The 16,958-nt window shown below is 43.7% G+C and overlaps 1 protein-coding gene across 1 annotated transcript in view; it reads right to left on the bottom strand.

Moving 5' to 3' along the window:
• Positions 1–1,155: 1,155 nt before the first annotated feature.
• The window catches only part of HUNK (hormonally up-regulated Neu-associated kinase), a gene marked incomplete at its 5' end in the record, with an annotated part of 36,075 nt that continues 20,272 nt past the window's right edge, over positions 1,156–16,958 (bottom strand). Inside the window, 5 exons of the mRNA XM_010180293.1 lie at positions 1,156–1,802; positions 4,151–4,331; positions 9,464–9,547; positions 10,616–10,784; positions 15,143–15,278. Coding sequence (XP_010178595.1) covers positions 1,156–1,802; positions 4,151–4,331; positions 9,464–9,547; positions 10,616–10,784; positions 15,143–15,278 — 1,217 coding nt within the window. The remainder of the gene's footprint in view (positions 1,803–4,150; positions 4,332–9,463; positions 9,548–10,615; positions 10,785–15,142; positions 15,279–16,958) is intronic.

Raw genomic sequence — 16,958 nt, 5'->3', positions numbered from 1 at the left:
ATGGTTTGCAGACAAAAGCAGAATGAAAAAAATGTTGCCAACCTCTCAGATATATAATTTACTTTTAGAAAAACAAGACCAGTATGCAGAACATGATGCCTTTTAAGAAAGTTAATCTTCATCACTCATAACAATACTGAATTTTTGGTAACCACTGCATTACCAATCTTGCAGTATAAAATGGCATTGGTACAAGTTCATGTGTCCTTTATTAGTCTTTTTAATTCACTGCAGTCTCTAAGAAAAGCCTTCAGGTGTGCCCAATGCTGCCTTGCTGTAACCGGCTAATGCAGTCCTGCATGTAGGTGTGCCATGGATCTAGTATGGCTGCAAAAATTGGAGGTGACTGGATCGTTTAAACACAGCATGTTGCAATCTGGATTACTGTTTGAAGTATTCCCTTGCAGACCCATCATATGAAAGGAACAGGCCTCTCATGTGGTGAATTTCCACGCGATGAAACTTGACTTTAAACAAACATGTTTCTTCTGAGTGTCATCATTAAATCAGCGTTTTCTTTAGGAAAAAAAATATTCCATATATTAACTGTAAAATCTGCTTTGACTTCCAATACTCCCACTTTTTCTTAAAGTTTAGACCATGTGTGTCTTTATTCAAGCTGCTACCAACTTTATGTTCTCAGCAGTGCTTGTTAGCAAGTTGACTTTGGACACAATTTCTCGAGTTTTTCCAATTGCCTAGCCATGTGAATGATGTCTGTAGCTGTACCATGTACTGTATGGCACAGGCAGATGGAGCACAGGCAGTCTTACCACAGATCCTGAATGGGACTGGCATTCATGGCACCATGCAGATTACCTTGATGAATCAAACAGTTAATGCTTGCCACTCTTCCAATCAACCTTACTGCAGTACTAGGTGAGAGCAGTGAAAATACATATTCACGAAGCTCTTTCAAGACATGTTTTACTGTACAGTCAGATACCAAATGCTGACGTTTCTTAACAGCACAACCAGAGCCCTTTTTTTCAAGTTTAATATGTAGGACGCCTTCCTTACAAGCAGACCTCTGATTTTCTACGTTGGACCACTGTAGGGTACTACGTAGTGACAGCAACATGCCTGTGGCTTTCCCTTCTTGTTAAACGTAAAAAAGGTTACGTCCCAGAGAACAGCAAATCCCGGGATGTCAGACTAACACTGGCCGCTGACAGCTTCTGCTGCATTGAAGGAAATCTGCGTGGGGCTCATCTGCTGCAGCTGAGGCATCCTCGCTTCCAGCGGCTTGTCGTTTGCTGACTGCATCGTCTGGTTCCTCTTCCGCAGCATCTGTCCGATCCCCATCATGGGGAATCTGCCTCTGCTTTTAACACAGTTAGGGCTGCCCAAGGGGTTGTTGGAAACCAGCTGAGTAGGGGACACTGCTTCCTCCTTTGCCGGATAAGCTTTTTCTTCATATGTGAAAGAAACCTGGGTGGGGTGGATGGGGGATGTACTCCCCGGCTGAAAAAGTGGAGACAGTGTCCTTTCACTTGAGCTTTTGTAAGGGAAATTCATTGGCGAGCCTAAAATCCTGTACTGATGAGAGGGGGAAACCTGGTCTATTTGGTCCTCTCTGTCAACCGACTCGAAGGAGTGCACAATATTCAGGATGAGAGGAGAGTCCTTTGCCCGGCCCCCGATCCGGGCCGGCTCCTGCTGCGGAGACTCCTGCCTCTTGAGGAGCCGAGGGGTTCTGGGGGGTGGCTGCTGGACTTCGAGGTACTCGAGGGAGCTGGAAGTGACGCAGCCTGTCTTGTTTGCCAGGGGTTCGTGGAAAGGGCTTACCCCACCGCTGGAGTCTGCAAAGCAATCAGAAAAGGAACCAGAAGAGCAGACTGCATTTAATAGCACTGCCTTACGGCAGACAGCATTCGACATCACCTTTAACAAATTTCAGAAGAGCGTGACAAAAGCACTAGCTAAACAAATGGTCTTAGGGATATACTCAGTACCTAGTTCCCTGACTCTCATTTGATACTTACGCTGTTGATTCATGGGCAATTTATCTGCCACTTTCCTCAAAGGCAGGAAGAGTGCTTAAACTGAGTAAGACAAGGACATGAAATAGAAAACCACAGATGTCTTCAGCTGTTTGTATTAATTATATCCTCTAAGGCCACGTCTGAGAAATCTCACATTTCTCCTTTCTTAGCACAACTTTGCATGGTTTTAACTGAGTCTGCATACTGTATTCAGTGACATACCTAGAGACATGGGACAACAGTGAGTTAATCCCTCATGTCTTTCCTTGCATTTTGGAACAAAAATCTGTTCTTGGTTTCACACATGTAAATATGGAGTAGTTGCACTGGCCAGATTCAGGGTTGTTACAGTTGGAACAGATTTGCTGCAACAACTTCAGCAAGAATCTTCCTCCAGCAAGGACCAAATATACATGGAACAATCTTTGCAGGATCTGGCCCAGTAAAACAAAACAGCTCATGGAGATCTACTCAGTTTCTACAGGATGCTGGCACTCACTCATGCCAAGCTAGTTGCAAGAAAACACGTTTTCTGCTGCCGTTATGGAAAGCTGACCAAGGAGCCTGCTTTGCCAGGTTCCCCCTAATCAAAAGAACGGCGGACCAGCAGCTAATCATTGTCCACAAGCTCCTTTGGTCTCCAACCATCTAAAAGGGATATAAAATCATTTAGGACTGCCAGCCCTCCAGTCACAGCCACAAATCTCACTTGTATTTCTTTGGAAAAGGATGGTCTTGGCAGGGGTTGAGGCCTGAATGGATGCATGGGATGAAATCACTCACACTGGGAGTTGTCTGGGAAAAGCAGACCGGGTTTAACCTGACCAGTTTCTTTCTAAAATTGTTAAAAATTGTTTGACTACTTCATTTAAGAAGTGTCAAAACATGGTTTCCGTAAGCAGAGAAATACTTTAGCTGAGATTTGAATAATTTTCAGGCTTCAGTTCAAAAAAGCAGGGAGAAACCTAAAGAGGAAAATAATTAACTTTCCCCTGTGCCTCCCTCCCAAAAGGAACAACAAATTTGAACAAAATGAGCATTTTTAAATGTCTTTTACATTTTCCACAGAAAGTGTGTCCCATTTCTGGCCAGTGCTCTGGACTACTGCTACCTTGCAGCAGAGGTGTCTGCACTGCCAGATGAACACCATTTCAACCTTTTTTTTAAGGTAGAAAGCATCAAATGATAAATTATCAAGTCACAAGAATGAGCATGAAACCACCATAAGCCACCACTCTAAATAACCCCTTGACACCACAGTAAACATTTTACATTGCTGTATGTCCTCCCATTGCTCTGTCGTGACCTCCTCTCATTTAGTTCCCTCATTTAAAAGCCAGTTACATCACCTTCCTGGCTCCTGAATGTCTCCAGCCCACGTGTGCACTACTGACACTCCATTTTCCCTGCTGACTCCCCTTGTCCTCCACTCATTTCTTCTGTCTCCTCTTGCAAGCAGTTCTCACCCATCCCTCCCAGGCTCCCTCCTACCCTGTGTGATTACAGCTCTGCTCTCCTCTGGCTGTTTCAACTTTTCCTTTCCCTGTTAATGCTTTCCCCCCTCCTTTTGATGCTTGAAATTTGCTGGGGTTGGCAGTCCCACCCACATTTCCTCTTGGCTGCCTGTTTCACCTTCCTCCACCATCAGCCGCTGCCCACTGCTTCTCCCAGGGATGCCACTGTTACTGGCACTCTCTGCAGGGTCAGAGATTTCTTCCCATGCCGCCCCTTAGTTCTTTCTTAGCAAAACGCGATCGCTAGTAGGAAGAAGCTTGTCTACCAGCTTTGGTTTGTCAGTGATCTGGGGTGGGTGGTGAGGCTTTCAAAGCACCAGTGTGAAGTGCAGATGATTTGTTGTAAGTATGTATAAATAGAGAAAGCAAGCTTTTTTTAAAACACTGTGGGAATATTTTCAAATAAAAAGAGAAGTAAAAGTGAGGACTCATGACTGCTGAACATCGTCATGGTTTCCTCAGGATGTTTCGTTCAATGTTTGACTACGTTATCCAGTCTGCTTTCACATAACACCTCCAGAGCAGGCAGCGAATGCAAGCTCACGACTATTTACTAACAAACACAACACACAAGATGCTCTCATTAATACCACGCATGCCCACACATGCACATGCGCACAGGGACACACCACTGGTATTTTGCCCACTAACCTTTCTCCGGACCTCCAGCCTTGGTGACTTTCCGGTCCTTCAGCAGAGCCTTGGTGTTCTGTATCTGTGAGATAAGACAGGAAGAAGGCTGTCTATATGAAACTGGACTTTTCTCAGTTTTCTTTGGGAGCTGACGGTGAAGGATCTCCCCTTTCTTTTCTTGTTCTTTGAGTTTTTTGTCCTTTAAGTTGTAAAACAAACAAGAACAATTTGGTTTACTTAAGGGAAGTTTAAATGAGCCAAGACTTACAAGCACACCGCTTACCAAAGCCAAATTAAAAACTATACATTTACAAGGAACTTATCCTGGCTACTTAAAATCTAAATCTTCTGTATCTCATCTTCCTCCGATCTGTTTGACATGATTTCATGGCTCCCACCTGCTCTGACGTTCATGCAGTGTGAAAGTTGAGTTTGGAAAATTGAAGAAAAAGGAAAGCCATTTGTCCTAGGAGACCTGGTTGGAGCAAGTATATACAGGTTTGTGCTCTTCAATATCTGAAAACTGCCTCCCAACTTAAGCACTGATAAAAGGTTTTTGATTTCTCTATATTGTACTTCCTCTGGCATTTGAAAAGGTGAGCTGCAAAGCTTTAAAGAAGTTTAAACTCTTTGAGTCATTTATCTTCTGGCCAAGCAAGATCCAGAGGAATATGGCCCTTGCTTTAACAGCATCTCCGCAACTGCACAAGACATAGAAGAGGAGAAAATTACCAATTCAACCTTTCACTGAGCCCTAACTCCTTTTTGTGATGGGGAAGGCAGCTGAAGGTGGAATTGCAAGCACATATATCCTAAAAGATAAGATTGATCTCCAGAGATGACAGAGGAAAAACAGAACCTGGGAATGGGACTCTGAAGCATTTACAGTGAAAATTCATTGTATCTTCTTTTAACAATAATCACTAGATTCTGCAAGCTGCCTAACAATCTTTACTTGTCAGGGAACCAGTAGTGTTATTTCGTGTCAAAAAATCAGGCATCAAATTTGTGCCTTTGTTTTGCTACCCCTCAAAGACTTTGAGGATCTCCTACCTTTCTGGAACAAAGCTGTGTGGTCTGGTTTGAGATGCCAATCTCAAAGAACTAGGGCTTTTGTTTTGGTTTATTTGGGGTTGCTTCTGTGGGTGTAATTTTCATTTAAGCAACAAGTTTTGCTGTGTCTTATTAAAAAGTCACTGTAAGTACAAATCTTTTTTTAAAATGCAGGAAAGTTCCTTCACTCAATTATGTGCTGAGGCCTGTAGTTTGATAATTATGCACTGCCAAAGGGCTGGCTCTCTTGATGATTTTCTTTTGAAAGTTCATTGACATGAAGCCTATGAAAATCTTCAAATGCAAAGTAATGTGCATACGTGTGAGAGAGGGAAAGAAAGACGCAGAAGACAGATTGGGTTCTCTTGGGACACTAAACAGCTGTGGAAACTTATCAAGACACCTAAGAGGAAAATAACTGGACTGCACTCCTTACAATCATTCCCAGCTCAGACAGAGTCCAGCTCCCTGCACAGATGTTGTCTGGGCACTGCTGGGCTCATTAACCTTTGAATTTTCAGAAGTTACAGAGTTGGAAGGAAGAGCTTAATGAATCATGAGCTAGAGTTTTCAGATTTATTACGAAGTGGTTAGGTGACCTGGGAGAGTGAGAACCAGAGACCATGTATGAGCTTCTCACTGTCTTCACCTCAGTCTCCCTTCGCACATGCATTTTTTGTCCCCCCGTTTTTTCTCAACCTGTCTGTCATCTTCTTCAATTTCCTTCCCTTTAGCTAGGTAAAGCTAGCTAACCCTTCCACAGAAACAAACCAATGCATTATGGAACTGCCACCACTTTGCTTGTGTGATATCTCTTCCTCTCAGCACGGAGCATTTATTCTTTCCTGCTCATGCAGTGCATGGAACAATGCAACATCCAATTGGTCCCAGGCACTGTCTTGGTGAGCATGGTCATTGCGGTGAAGTAATAACAAAACAACAGCAATAACAATAATAACACTGTGTGAAAAGCACCCTGTGACAATAGTCAGTGGGTGCTACACAGTTAATTTTGAGCCCACCACACTATTTTTCTTCTTAAGGCTCTGCCAAGTTCAGCAGAGACCAGGGTCTACTGAGTATCTTTTTTTAAAGGTACTTGTGAGGATGAAACCAAGTGGTGACTATATTAAGCCTAAAGGAGCCGATCAAGACTGTCAGTGGCTTTCTGCTATTTTGAATAGGTGAGGAAAGAATTTGCATGTCAGCTGCGGCAGCATCTGTCAGAATGCAGGACATTTCAGTGCTGCAATATTTTGAGCCTAATGGTGCAAGAGCCAAGCCACAGCTCCTCACCTGCCAAGTGCTCCTGACTTGCCTTCACACTGCTGTTACGTGTTCTAAGTCATACTGTACAATTAATGCACCCACAAAAAAGAAAAGTCACATATCCGGTGTTAGCAATTAATTAGTTTACGCTGGATGAACATTGCAAATAATCTTATAATTAAAAATTTCTAACATTGTTTCTCTTAGACGATGGTTGTGAGAGGGGAAATGACCAAAATCCTAGACTCCCCAGGTGCCACACAGCATTATATTTTAAAAGAAAAGGAAGATTTCCTTCAAGGGCGTTATAAAACTTTGCTTTTCACTGTACCGTGCACAGCCATGTAATGGCATGCTGTTGCACAATGCAGGAGTTGTACCGGTATGTTATACTTGAATAGGTTTGGCATTACATCACCCTCTGCTATTTCCTGTCCTCACCTTGACCCTAAAACCTACTCTTAGTCCCAGCAAGGGATTTGAAAGGAAGATAAAGTGTATTTGCCTTGGCCATGTCTGAAATGGTGATAGGACAACGACACAAGTTCTTAAAAACTGCAAATTCCCCAAGTCTGAGCACAAGGGCTACTCTATGGGAGGCAGGTTATCCCAGCGCCGGTCCCCTGAATTCACTGGAGGAAGGGCCGCTCATCACCTGAGGCCTCTCCAAAAAAAGGCGAGAGATGGAGAGACAGAGACAGACTGAGGCCTGCCTCCCTCGTCCCTGCACTGCCCATCCACCCCAGCACTAAAATGAAATCACCCTGCAAAACAGCCTGGTAACTTAGCACCCACAGCAGCTCCCAGCTCTCTGAGCTCTGGCATGCTGATCCCATCACCCCAGGTTAGGAAATCTAATGGAGAAGAGGGGCTGGGCATGAGCACTGCCTGCGTGCCCTGCTGCCTGCCCCAGGAACAGGCGGTGTTGGCAGGCAGCCTCCTTGCCTGAGGAAAAGTCCTTATTTCACATTGATGGAGCGAGATGGAAGAAATTCAGTCGGCTGCTGAAGCTGACGCCGACCAGATCTCCTCTCCCTGCTATTCCCATGGTAACGCATAGCTATGATCTCCCTGCAGACTCTGCCTGGGGACCAGTGCCTCCCAGTTCCCCTCTGGAAACAGGTGGGTGACGAGAGGACTCTTATCTGCAGCTCATGAACCTGTCTTGAGCTTATAAAATCTCTACCCCTAAGTCCCAGTAGCACCCACTGATCCCAGTGGCATGAACAAGACACTGCCTGGGCTGTGTACCCATCCACATGAAGGTATTTTAGGAGAGACATCTACTATAGTTACCAATGGCAGTAGCATCCCAGGGTTGGTATTCAACCCTGTGTGCTGCTGTAACTGTCTTGATATAGTAAGGGTAACACAACCCCCTTGTGTAAATACAGCTAAAGCAATACAAAACATGCTTTATACTCAGCTATACCCATGCAGAAGAATATACTGTATTATTTTTGCGGTGTCTGCGCTGTGATTGCATCAAGGTAACTATTTCAAGAAAGAAATGACACCGCCTCACCCTCTAAATAGCTCCACTGGGACTGACTCCAAGAGCAGGAGAATCTTTGGAGGGAGCCTTTAACCTCAAGCATGCCCACAAACCAAACTGGGGTCATACAGCGGCTCTGCCATTTTTCAATTATCCTTACGGAAGTCAAGCACCAGTTCCCCTCTAAGGGGGTTGGTGATTTCAGGACCATCACCACAACAGACCATGCATTCCTCTTGCATCTGTGCATGGGTGCCCAGGTAGGTCTTGCTGCATATCCCCCTGCACAGGGTAGGTACGCAGAAGCTGTGAGCTCGTGCCTGGATGGCCAGCAGAGCACTGAGAAGTGACACTAGCAGTTGGAAGAAACCAGCCCGGAGAGCATCGGGATGCACTAAGCGACATCTGCAGTGTTCCCCTCCAGGCACCTGCCTGCGTTTCCAGGGGAAGGTTATCCTGCAGCAGCTTGAAGTAAGCTGTCAAAAAGCATTTTGAAATGTTATATTCATTGAGTCTACCCACTGCTGATACATTTTAAGTAAGGTGGTTTTTGATTTGTGTAAGAAAAGAATGATAAGTACTTTGCCCTGATATTTCCATCTGGCTTGCAGTTCAGCTTGTCTTGCAGGCAGTCTTTAAAATAAACAAAACCAGCCACAATACAAATCTGCACCTGCAATTAGATCATCAATCTGGCGCTGAAGAGTAGCTTTTGAAATAGGTAGACTCTTCAAGAATACTGCTCTTTTGCATTGGTAGGTAAGACTTGCACAGCTCATATTACTCTTGTAATTCTAGTGCTTGGCAAAGAATCAGCCAGGGCAGAAAAATCCAGCCATGAGAACACTCCTGTTATCTCATATGTATTCTTTTAATACAAACTACCTTCTCTATTTGCAGGCAAAAAGACTAGAGACCGACAGAGCAAAAGGTAACCCAGTTAAATCTTTCCTCTGACCAAGGGAAGTCCCTCACGATGCGGTGAGCTAGTTATGCGTCACCTCTGCTAATAAGGAAAAAATACTAACCTGGGCAGAGTTTTGTGCTAATACAGTTTAATCGTTTCTGGTAGTCAAGTCAGGGTTAGTCCAGGACACCAGGAATGCCAGGTGACCAGGGAGGGTCACCCTGGCTGTCACTCAGATCTCTGCACTACACCACCAAGGTCTTGAGGCTCAAGGCAACAGAGTTATGGTCTTCTTACAGCACCAGCAATGTGCACCTCAGAATGAAACTATGGATCCCCCCCTGAATTTAGCATTATTTTGCTGAAGAGAGCGTTTAAAATTTTTATTTTCTTCGTAAAAGCTGAAAGTCACCTTTACACTTCCACTCTAGGAGGTTGCTATTTGTTCCTTCTGAAAGAAATCGAGGGAATTATTTGTCTTGCAGAGGCAAGACCACAGGTTTTTTTCTCCACAGGTCCAGAAACCCATCACCTTAATCCCAATTGCCAGAGATCCCGCAATTTAGTCTGCTTTCAAAATACCTTAACGAGCCTTAATGAGCTTTACCTCATAGGAGTCTTTATTTGCCTTGTATTTTTCTATCTGGTATAGCTGGTTCTTGTGGCAAACATTGTCCTGGCCTTCGGACTTCTGTGGAGAGAGAAACACAGAAAAGTCAAGTATATAAGGTAATTAGAGAAAACTAATGTTCAATTACTGCTTAATGGCCTGTATCCACTCTTGGCATTCAGTGGAGGTGCATCAACTTACGGAGATGGTGAGTTTGGTCCACTGCATTTTAAATGTCATTGATGGTATCATCATTGAAATAAACTTGTAAAACAACTGAGAAAACCTAAGAAACTGTTGTCAGATCAGAAGACTCTTGGCGATAATTTCTCTAAGAGGGAAAGACATTAAGAAGAAATCCTGCCCATGCAGTCAACATAAGAGTCTACAGACCCTCAACTAGTTAAGACTCTACACTAGACCCACAGGCAACTATGTGGAGAGGCCAAGGCAGGAGAGCATGCAGCCTGTCTTTGGGCACTGTGTCCATCTTAGCACTTCCAGCAAGTACCTCACAAAACGTAGCCTGAGAGCACAGCTCTCCCAGATGTTCAAGGAGGAGTGACATGTGGCAGCAGACTCCTGCCCTAGAGAAAGTTGCTGTGCAAACCCATCAGCAGGTTTTCTGACCCCCAAACCATACTCAGGGGCCAGGAAGTTCAGGAGGAGATTAGAAGAATTTATATTCATGTTATTTCTCATGCAAAACTTTCAGCTAAGTCTTCACCTAAAAACCAAATAAAATCTTAATAGCTCTTAAGCTTCCTCTTGATTTCCTGAATCAAATTACATTGTGTTACTGATATTTCAAGTGGCAGAATTATCTCAACATATGGACACAGTACATCACAAGTGTAGCTCTGCATGGCAACAGTTTGCTCTCTATAGGGTAACTGCCTAGCTGGAAGGGATCTCCTATGGAAACAGGGACCCGTGAGCCTATCAGCCTATCAGCCTACCTCTGCTACCTGGGGAATTCTTATCTGAAATAACGTTAGCAGTTTTCGAGGAAAACATCCCCTTCAGGGTTACTACTACAAAAATCCGGGTAAAGCCTTGACATCAAATGCCAACAAGCAGGGAACCTTTTAGCACTTTTTTACCCTCCTTACCTGCTTGTCCAAAGAATCAGCATCAAGCAGTACTTACCCTAAGGCTGGCCAAGTAGCGCTCCAGCTTCTTATTAAGTAGGAAGTAGATGGCAAGTGTGTGACTCGCCCTGTTTGAGAGCACAGTGTTGATGACATCGCTGTTCTTGTAGCCGAGCTTCTCAGTCATATGGAGCAGCACGCTCTGGCTAAGGTCCTCAAGGTGAATCCTGCACAGAGAGAGAAGCAGAGCAGGCCGTTCGTACCATCCTGAGCCCTGTCAGGACATGGGGGACATGGCAGAGTATAAAGAAGAGGCCTGAAAGGCTCAGTAACATGGGATTGATTAGCTCTCTTCTCCCATGAGCAGGTACAAAAAGGGCAGATTATTCAGGAACCAGGGGCACCATGGGAAGCCATGACAGCTGAACCAACAGCACTGTCCCCGCCATGTCCCACCCTGATGCGAAATTGCACCGTGATGCTCAGGACACCACTGTTTGTTACCCTACATCTGACCAGTGATGACTATCAAGATCATGTGGTTGGTTTTGAAGGAAAAGAGGTAAAATCTAACTTAGTCAGCCAAGGTCTGAAATTACCCTTTCTTTGTAATCAAACAGCACAGGGTTCAGCTTAGCCCCTCACCTGATGCACAACAGCTAGGGAATTTGAGGGGATGTACAGGGAGGGTTATTACAGCAGCTCTCAAATGTTAAAATCTGCTGCCACGCTTACATCAGCCAAAAGCAGAAGCACAACACAGGTGTATGTATGTGCTTTCTTGTAAAGTCTGTAACAGACTTAGCCAAGGTACAATTAAGTACAGCAGCCTTGCGGAAATGGCAAAGCATATGCCCAGAATAAGTTAAAACCAGATTTTCCAAAGCACTCTGCTTCTATTTAGACCTCTAAATGCGCTGGCCAGCTTCCCAGATGTGCCCGTCAACTCCCATCCATCTCCAAAGAAAGGCTGGGTTTTGTCTGGTTTCTAGAGGATATTGCTTGCTCCTAATATCAAGCCTAATATCTGGCTAAGGCAAAGTAGTGGAGCTTAGGTTGTGGGCTTTTTTACAACCTGCCTTCAAAAGGCCCATTCTCCACTTTTCCCAACCCTGCCCTGCTGTCCCCCTGTCCTGTGCACCTGTGATGTGAAATGCCTGGAGAACACCCGGAGTCGACTTAGACAAGGAGCAAAACACAGTCTGGAAAATCTCAAATAACTCTTTTCCTTTATTCAGCATACCTATTAATGTTGGTTCTGCAGCTAAGGAATGCTTGGGGTCAAGGTTTTTTAAGTTCAAAAGCAAAACTTATCTTGGCCATTGCATGTTAAAGCATCTGGACAGCAAAAGAAATTCAAGCAATTTCTACTTGAAGTGCTTAGCAAAATGGGAAATTTTTGCTTGCATTCAGAGAATTTCTTTAATAAAAGCAAGGTTAGAAAAAGCCTGGGAGAATATTCTCCTGAAAAAGCAGTTTCTGCCTTTCTTCCACCTTATCTTCACGCTCTCCCCTTTCCTACCAAGTTCTTATCTGGGAACAAAGAACCAAAATGGTGGAAGAGCACTGCAAGAACATAACACAGCTTCTCGCTTGTGCTCTAAAAAGCATGATTAAGAGAGGAAGTGATTCCTTGCAAATTAAGTAGTGAATTTTTCAGAACTATTTTGACACATCTGACCCACATCTGCACACTAACAAAAACATGGAGAAACTCTGTCAAAGCTGACTCTAGTGGCACTTTCTTAAGCAAGCTCAAAAGAAGTCTAGCCATGCCTTTAAGTATTTCAGACTTCATAGAGTATTTTCTCTACAAGGCTCCAGGATGACAAGTTTTGGGTAGGTCAAACTTGGGGTATCAACTAATTAAACTAAAGATATATTATCCAAAAAATGAAGTGACAGAAAAAATCTGTATGGCTTTTAACCTTTACAGCTTCACATAAAACCTGAGTTTGGATAGGAGGATGTACTTTCCTCTTGTTTTCAGACCAAATGATGAGAAAAGTAGTGCAATGAGAAAGAAAGAAAAAGAAAGTAACAGATTTTTTTCAATAGCAAAGCATGGCATTCCACATCGATGTTCCCTTTAAAAGTGCTTAAAATAGGAAAGGATTATTATCATTACCATATACACATGAGCAAACATATGCCCTCTCTATAGTTCAGCACTGTGTTTTCTTCTGTTCTTCCATTTGATTTGCTCGCCTTTAGGAGGGAATGATTAAGGGGCACTCCTTAAATAAAGAGCATTGCACAGCTATTCTAATAGAGGCTGGCCTCTTCTGTAAGTCACCTACCTAACCACTCCAACTCTAGAAGGGACACTTCCACCACAACCTGATTAAAGCCTGATAACTGCAATCTAAGACATCAAAAATGGAGGCATAAAATGCACCTACAAGTGCAAAAGAATTGTGAAAGCACATTCAAGCTGTATTTCTTTCTTTTTTCCTCTTTGCAAATAAGACACACACAGCAAAATAATTAAATTACCCATCCAGCTCTCACTTACACTTACATTCACTTAACAAATGACATGTTTAGTAGATTGATTAGACTCATGACAGTGATTTCATTAGCTTAATGACTCATTCACTTGTTTTCCTGTTCTTTACCATACAATGGTCATAGATACCATACTTCAGTACAGTCCAATGCACCATGGAAACTCAAATTTCCTTTTATTGGGCAGCATCTATGCAAATTAACTCAACTGCCCTTGAATTTGGGACAGTAACGTCAAGATAATGTGTCTGCCTTTTCTCATTCCTATTCTTTGTGAAACAATCGTTTGTAGGGGCCATCTTTATATTCTGTCAATGTAGGTCTGAGGATTACAGGCAGCTGGCCTCACATTTGCCCTCACCATTGCACTGGACGGGTCTAGTGATGCCTCCGGGCATCCAAGCTGCTCAAAATCTATCCAACCATATTTTGAGCATGGAAGACCTGTTATTCTCCTCAGGTCAAAGAACAGCATAGTCACAGTGATTCTGGAAGGGAAATGCTTGCTGCTAAATTAGGGCACCTCTGTTGCCTGTCAATGCAGAGAGAAAAGGGAGGTGACTCAGGTAGGAGCCAGGACTGTGTGAATCCTGGCCATATGCCAGCCACCAGCAACGTTAAAGGAAATGGTCTCCAAAAATTCCTAAAGGCCATCCTGAGATTTGGGGCTCAAACCAATTTCCTGCACCCCAATTCAGCAGGCTTGAGCAGTGGCAGCACTCGTCATCTGCCTCTCACTCCCACAGGGGTTGGACCCATGGCTCTGAAACATACCTGGCTCATCTGGCTAGTGGTGGAGCAGAGGGGAAAACAAGTGTGAGGCACTCTTACCAGCAAAGCTGTGACCTGGGCTGAATGCTGGCTGCATGCATGGCTTGAACATGCCTATGGGACTGAGTCCGTCAGGGTACCAGCAGAAAGAGATGGCCTGGTTGGTGAACACCAAATCATTTTTGGGTGGAGCGCAGTGGTTCAGACATTTAGAAAAAGGTAGGCCGTCACAGCCCTAGGCATACACTACATCTGGTATCTAGCAACTGAGTAAACTATAGGGGGGGAAGTTAGGACTCTAAGGGCCTCCTCTCCTAGCGAGTTAGCACAGAAATTTTGAGGCACTATAAGATTAGGCTTTGAGTTGCTATCTTTGCCTTGATGTTACTTCTTGGCCTGCAAGCTAGTAACTCCTGCAGTGTATCCTCTGCAGGTACTAGAGACACAGCTGGAGGGCTTTGATACAGGAAGGAAGATTTATCTAATCAAATATAGATATATATTTCTAAGTGAGTTGCCTAAGGCTCTATTTACAGTCACTGGAGAGGAACTTGGATCTCCTGGGTATCTATCTAGTCATCCTATTGCAGAATCAAAAAGAAGTCAGATTAATCATTCTGTAAAAAATCCCCTTACTTCTCTCCAGCAACTCTAAGGAGGGCCCAGGCTAATTGACTTGTGTGTAGACTCTCCATTGCAGATGTTTCAAGGCTAGTAAGATTAATTCTAAACAAAATGGAGCTCAATATCTATTTTTTTTCTCTAGATGGATGTTTGACTAGCCATGAGGCTTATTATTTGCATTTAGTCATGCATTCAGCATTGCACAGGTATTTAAGATCAACAACCAGCAAAGCATGATCATTTAGTGCTGACCTTTCTCTCCATGGCATATTTACCTAATCCACAGAAACCCATGTATGTATCACAAATAAATAGGTATAGCTTTTACTGTAAAAGTAGCTTGGCTTTACTGACAAACAAGAAAAAGATCTGAACTGGTGAACTATCTGTTACTCATATCCACTGCAAGGTCTGGAGCCAAGTAATCATATTATCTGCTCCCCAGACCACCCTGCAAATAAAGCATCATATGCCAGCTTCTACTTCATTCTGTTTCTGACCATTTCAAGCAACAGATATTCAACAGCTGATCCTAATAACTCTTAGGACAAACTCACAAAAAGCACGCCCAGAAAATGCAGTGGGATGTTGTCACACAAGAAATGAAAGTGCATGGCCAGAGTAATTTATGTTTTAATGTATATGAACCCTGGCAGGTTTTCTCCACTCTTTCACACAGTACCTGTTTGGATATGTGACATAAGGTGGTGCTCTCCCAGGGTAATTCTCATTAAGCCATCGATTTGCAAGTGCCTGCTGGATGTTTGGTCTCTTTGCAGGATCTGGCTCTAGTAGAGATCGTAGAAAGTTTATGGCCGCTGTGAAGAAATCAAGAAAAACAACAGCTCTGTCATAAGCTTTATGACTTAACATGGTAGTTGAGTTACTACAAGTGTGTAGTCTGACCAAGAGTACACTAAAAAGGAAAGTCTTCCTTATGGTATGCTTTAGTGTCCTTGAGAAAAAGGAAAACCTGATAGCAGATTAGTAAGTAAAATAAACAATGATTTATAGTCACAATGATTTATAGAGTCATAAAGGAGAGGAGAAAAAGCACCTTTAGTTTCAGACCTTGCTTGCAGTGTCTGGGCAGGTTAGCCAAAACTTAATTTTTGTATGAGGATAAGAGGCTGGAGTCAGGTCTGAGACAAATCACTCAACCTGTGTTTAAAGTAGAAGGAGACCAACTGGGAGTGAGTGGAGGGGAGGGATGCAGAGTTGGAGGGAAGACATGGAGCACTGGGTCCCCATTGATATTATAAGGACAGATTCCTTCCTGGCTTCCATCCAACCTAGAATCAGTTGCAGGAGGTTTCAGCCAAATTAAAAGACTACAGTAAAACTAATGGGCTTCGTTCTATTTTCAGATACTGAACCTTCAACTTTCAGTGACATTCAACCATACCTCAGGAGTTGCTTGCAAAAACCCGCAAAAGTTTTTTCTGATATTTTAAAGTCATTTGCTTCTTATATGGTTAGGAACAATGAAATAAAAGTTATTTGCTTAAAGACTCACAAGAAGCGCCTATCTGAGCTGAAAATAAACTGTTTTAACTAAGTCTGGTCTTTATTCCTCAAATTATCAAGGCAAGATTCAGTTTATTTGCTACAAGATAGTAAAGAGTTAACTATGCCCTCTGCAAGTCCCTGTATGAAAGGTAAGAAACATAATGCTGGGAAAACCAAGATCAGAGTAATTTTGTAGAGGAGATACAGTCAAATGAGATGATGTCAAATGAGTCCTGAATGAAGCCAATGGCAAGCGAGAGGCAGAAGTGATGGCTGTGGCACAGTTTTCTCCAGGTCAGATGGACAGGACCTTGGGGGATTTTTTCCACTTCCTCCTGCAGCATTGCTGCGGTTCCCCTCATACGCTCTCCTGAGTGTGTCGTGTCTACTTGTCTCCTTACTAGCACAGGCACCCTGGTGGGCCGCACAGGACCAGTGGTAGCACAGGACCACTGTGGCACGGGCTAGTGTCCTCTGGGATGTGTCTTCTGGGTAAGCTGCAGCACAGCCTTGCCAATACAGCTTCGTCAGCTAAGCACAGGCAAATCGAACCCCTTAAAGGCTTGTGGATGTGCTAACACTGCAATTACAGAAAACTAAGAAATTATGAGCCAGTTCTGTTTACAGGCATTTGGTCTCATCACTACACCATGCTCACTTGGCACCATGCTGTCCCCTATTCTGAAGCAAAGTGCCTGCAATGCCTCTTCTCCACCAGCAATACAGCAAAACTCTCTTGAATCCCTATTCCCACGTACAATTTAAGGAGAATATTATGCCTGCCAGTGAGGCCACAATGTCCTCACCTGAAAAGGGCATAAACATTAACCTAGGCACAGTGCTGCTGCCCTTCACAGGTTCTCCTCTACAAGACTGCTGTCCTCCTTCACGTTTGCTTGGTTGTCCCCTTGAGTGTTTTTATCTACCCAAGCCCACCCACATCATCCCCCACCCACAGCACAGGACAGGACAGCTGGGCTGATGCACCA

This window comes from Mesitornis unicolor, unplaced genomic scaffold, assembly GCF_000695765.1.
Source record: "Mesitornis unicolor isolate BGI_N332 unplaced genomic scaffold, ASM69576v1 scaffold48612, whole genome shotgun sequence".
NCBI lineage: Eukaryota > Metazoa > Chordata > Aves > Mesitornithiformes > Mesitornithidae > Mesitornis > Mesitornis unicolor.
This window is presented reverse-complemented; position numbering and strand designations above follow the sequence as displayed.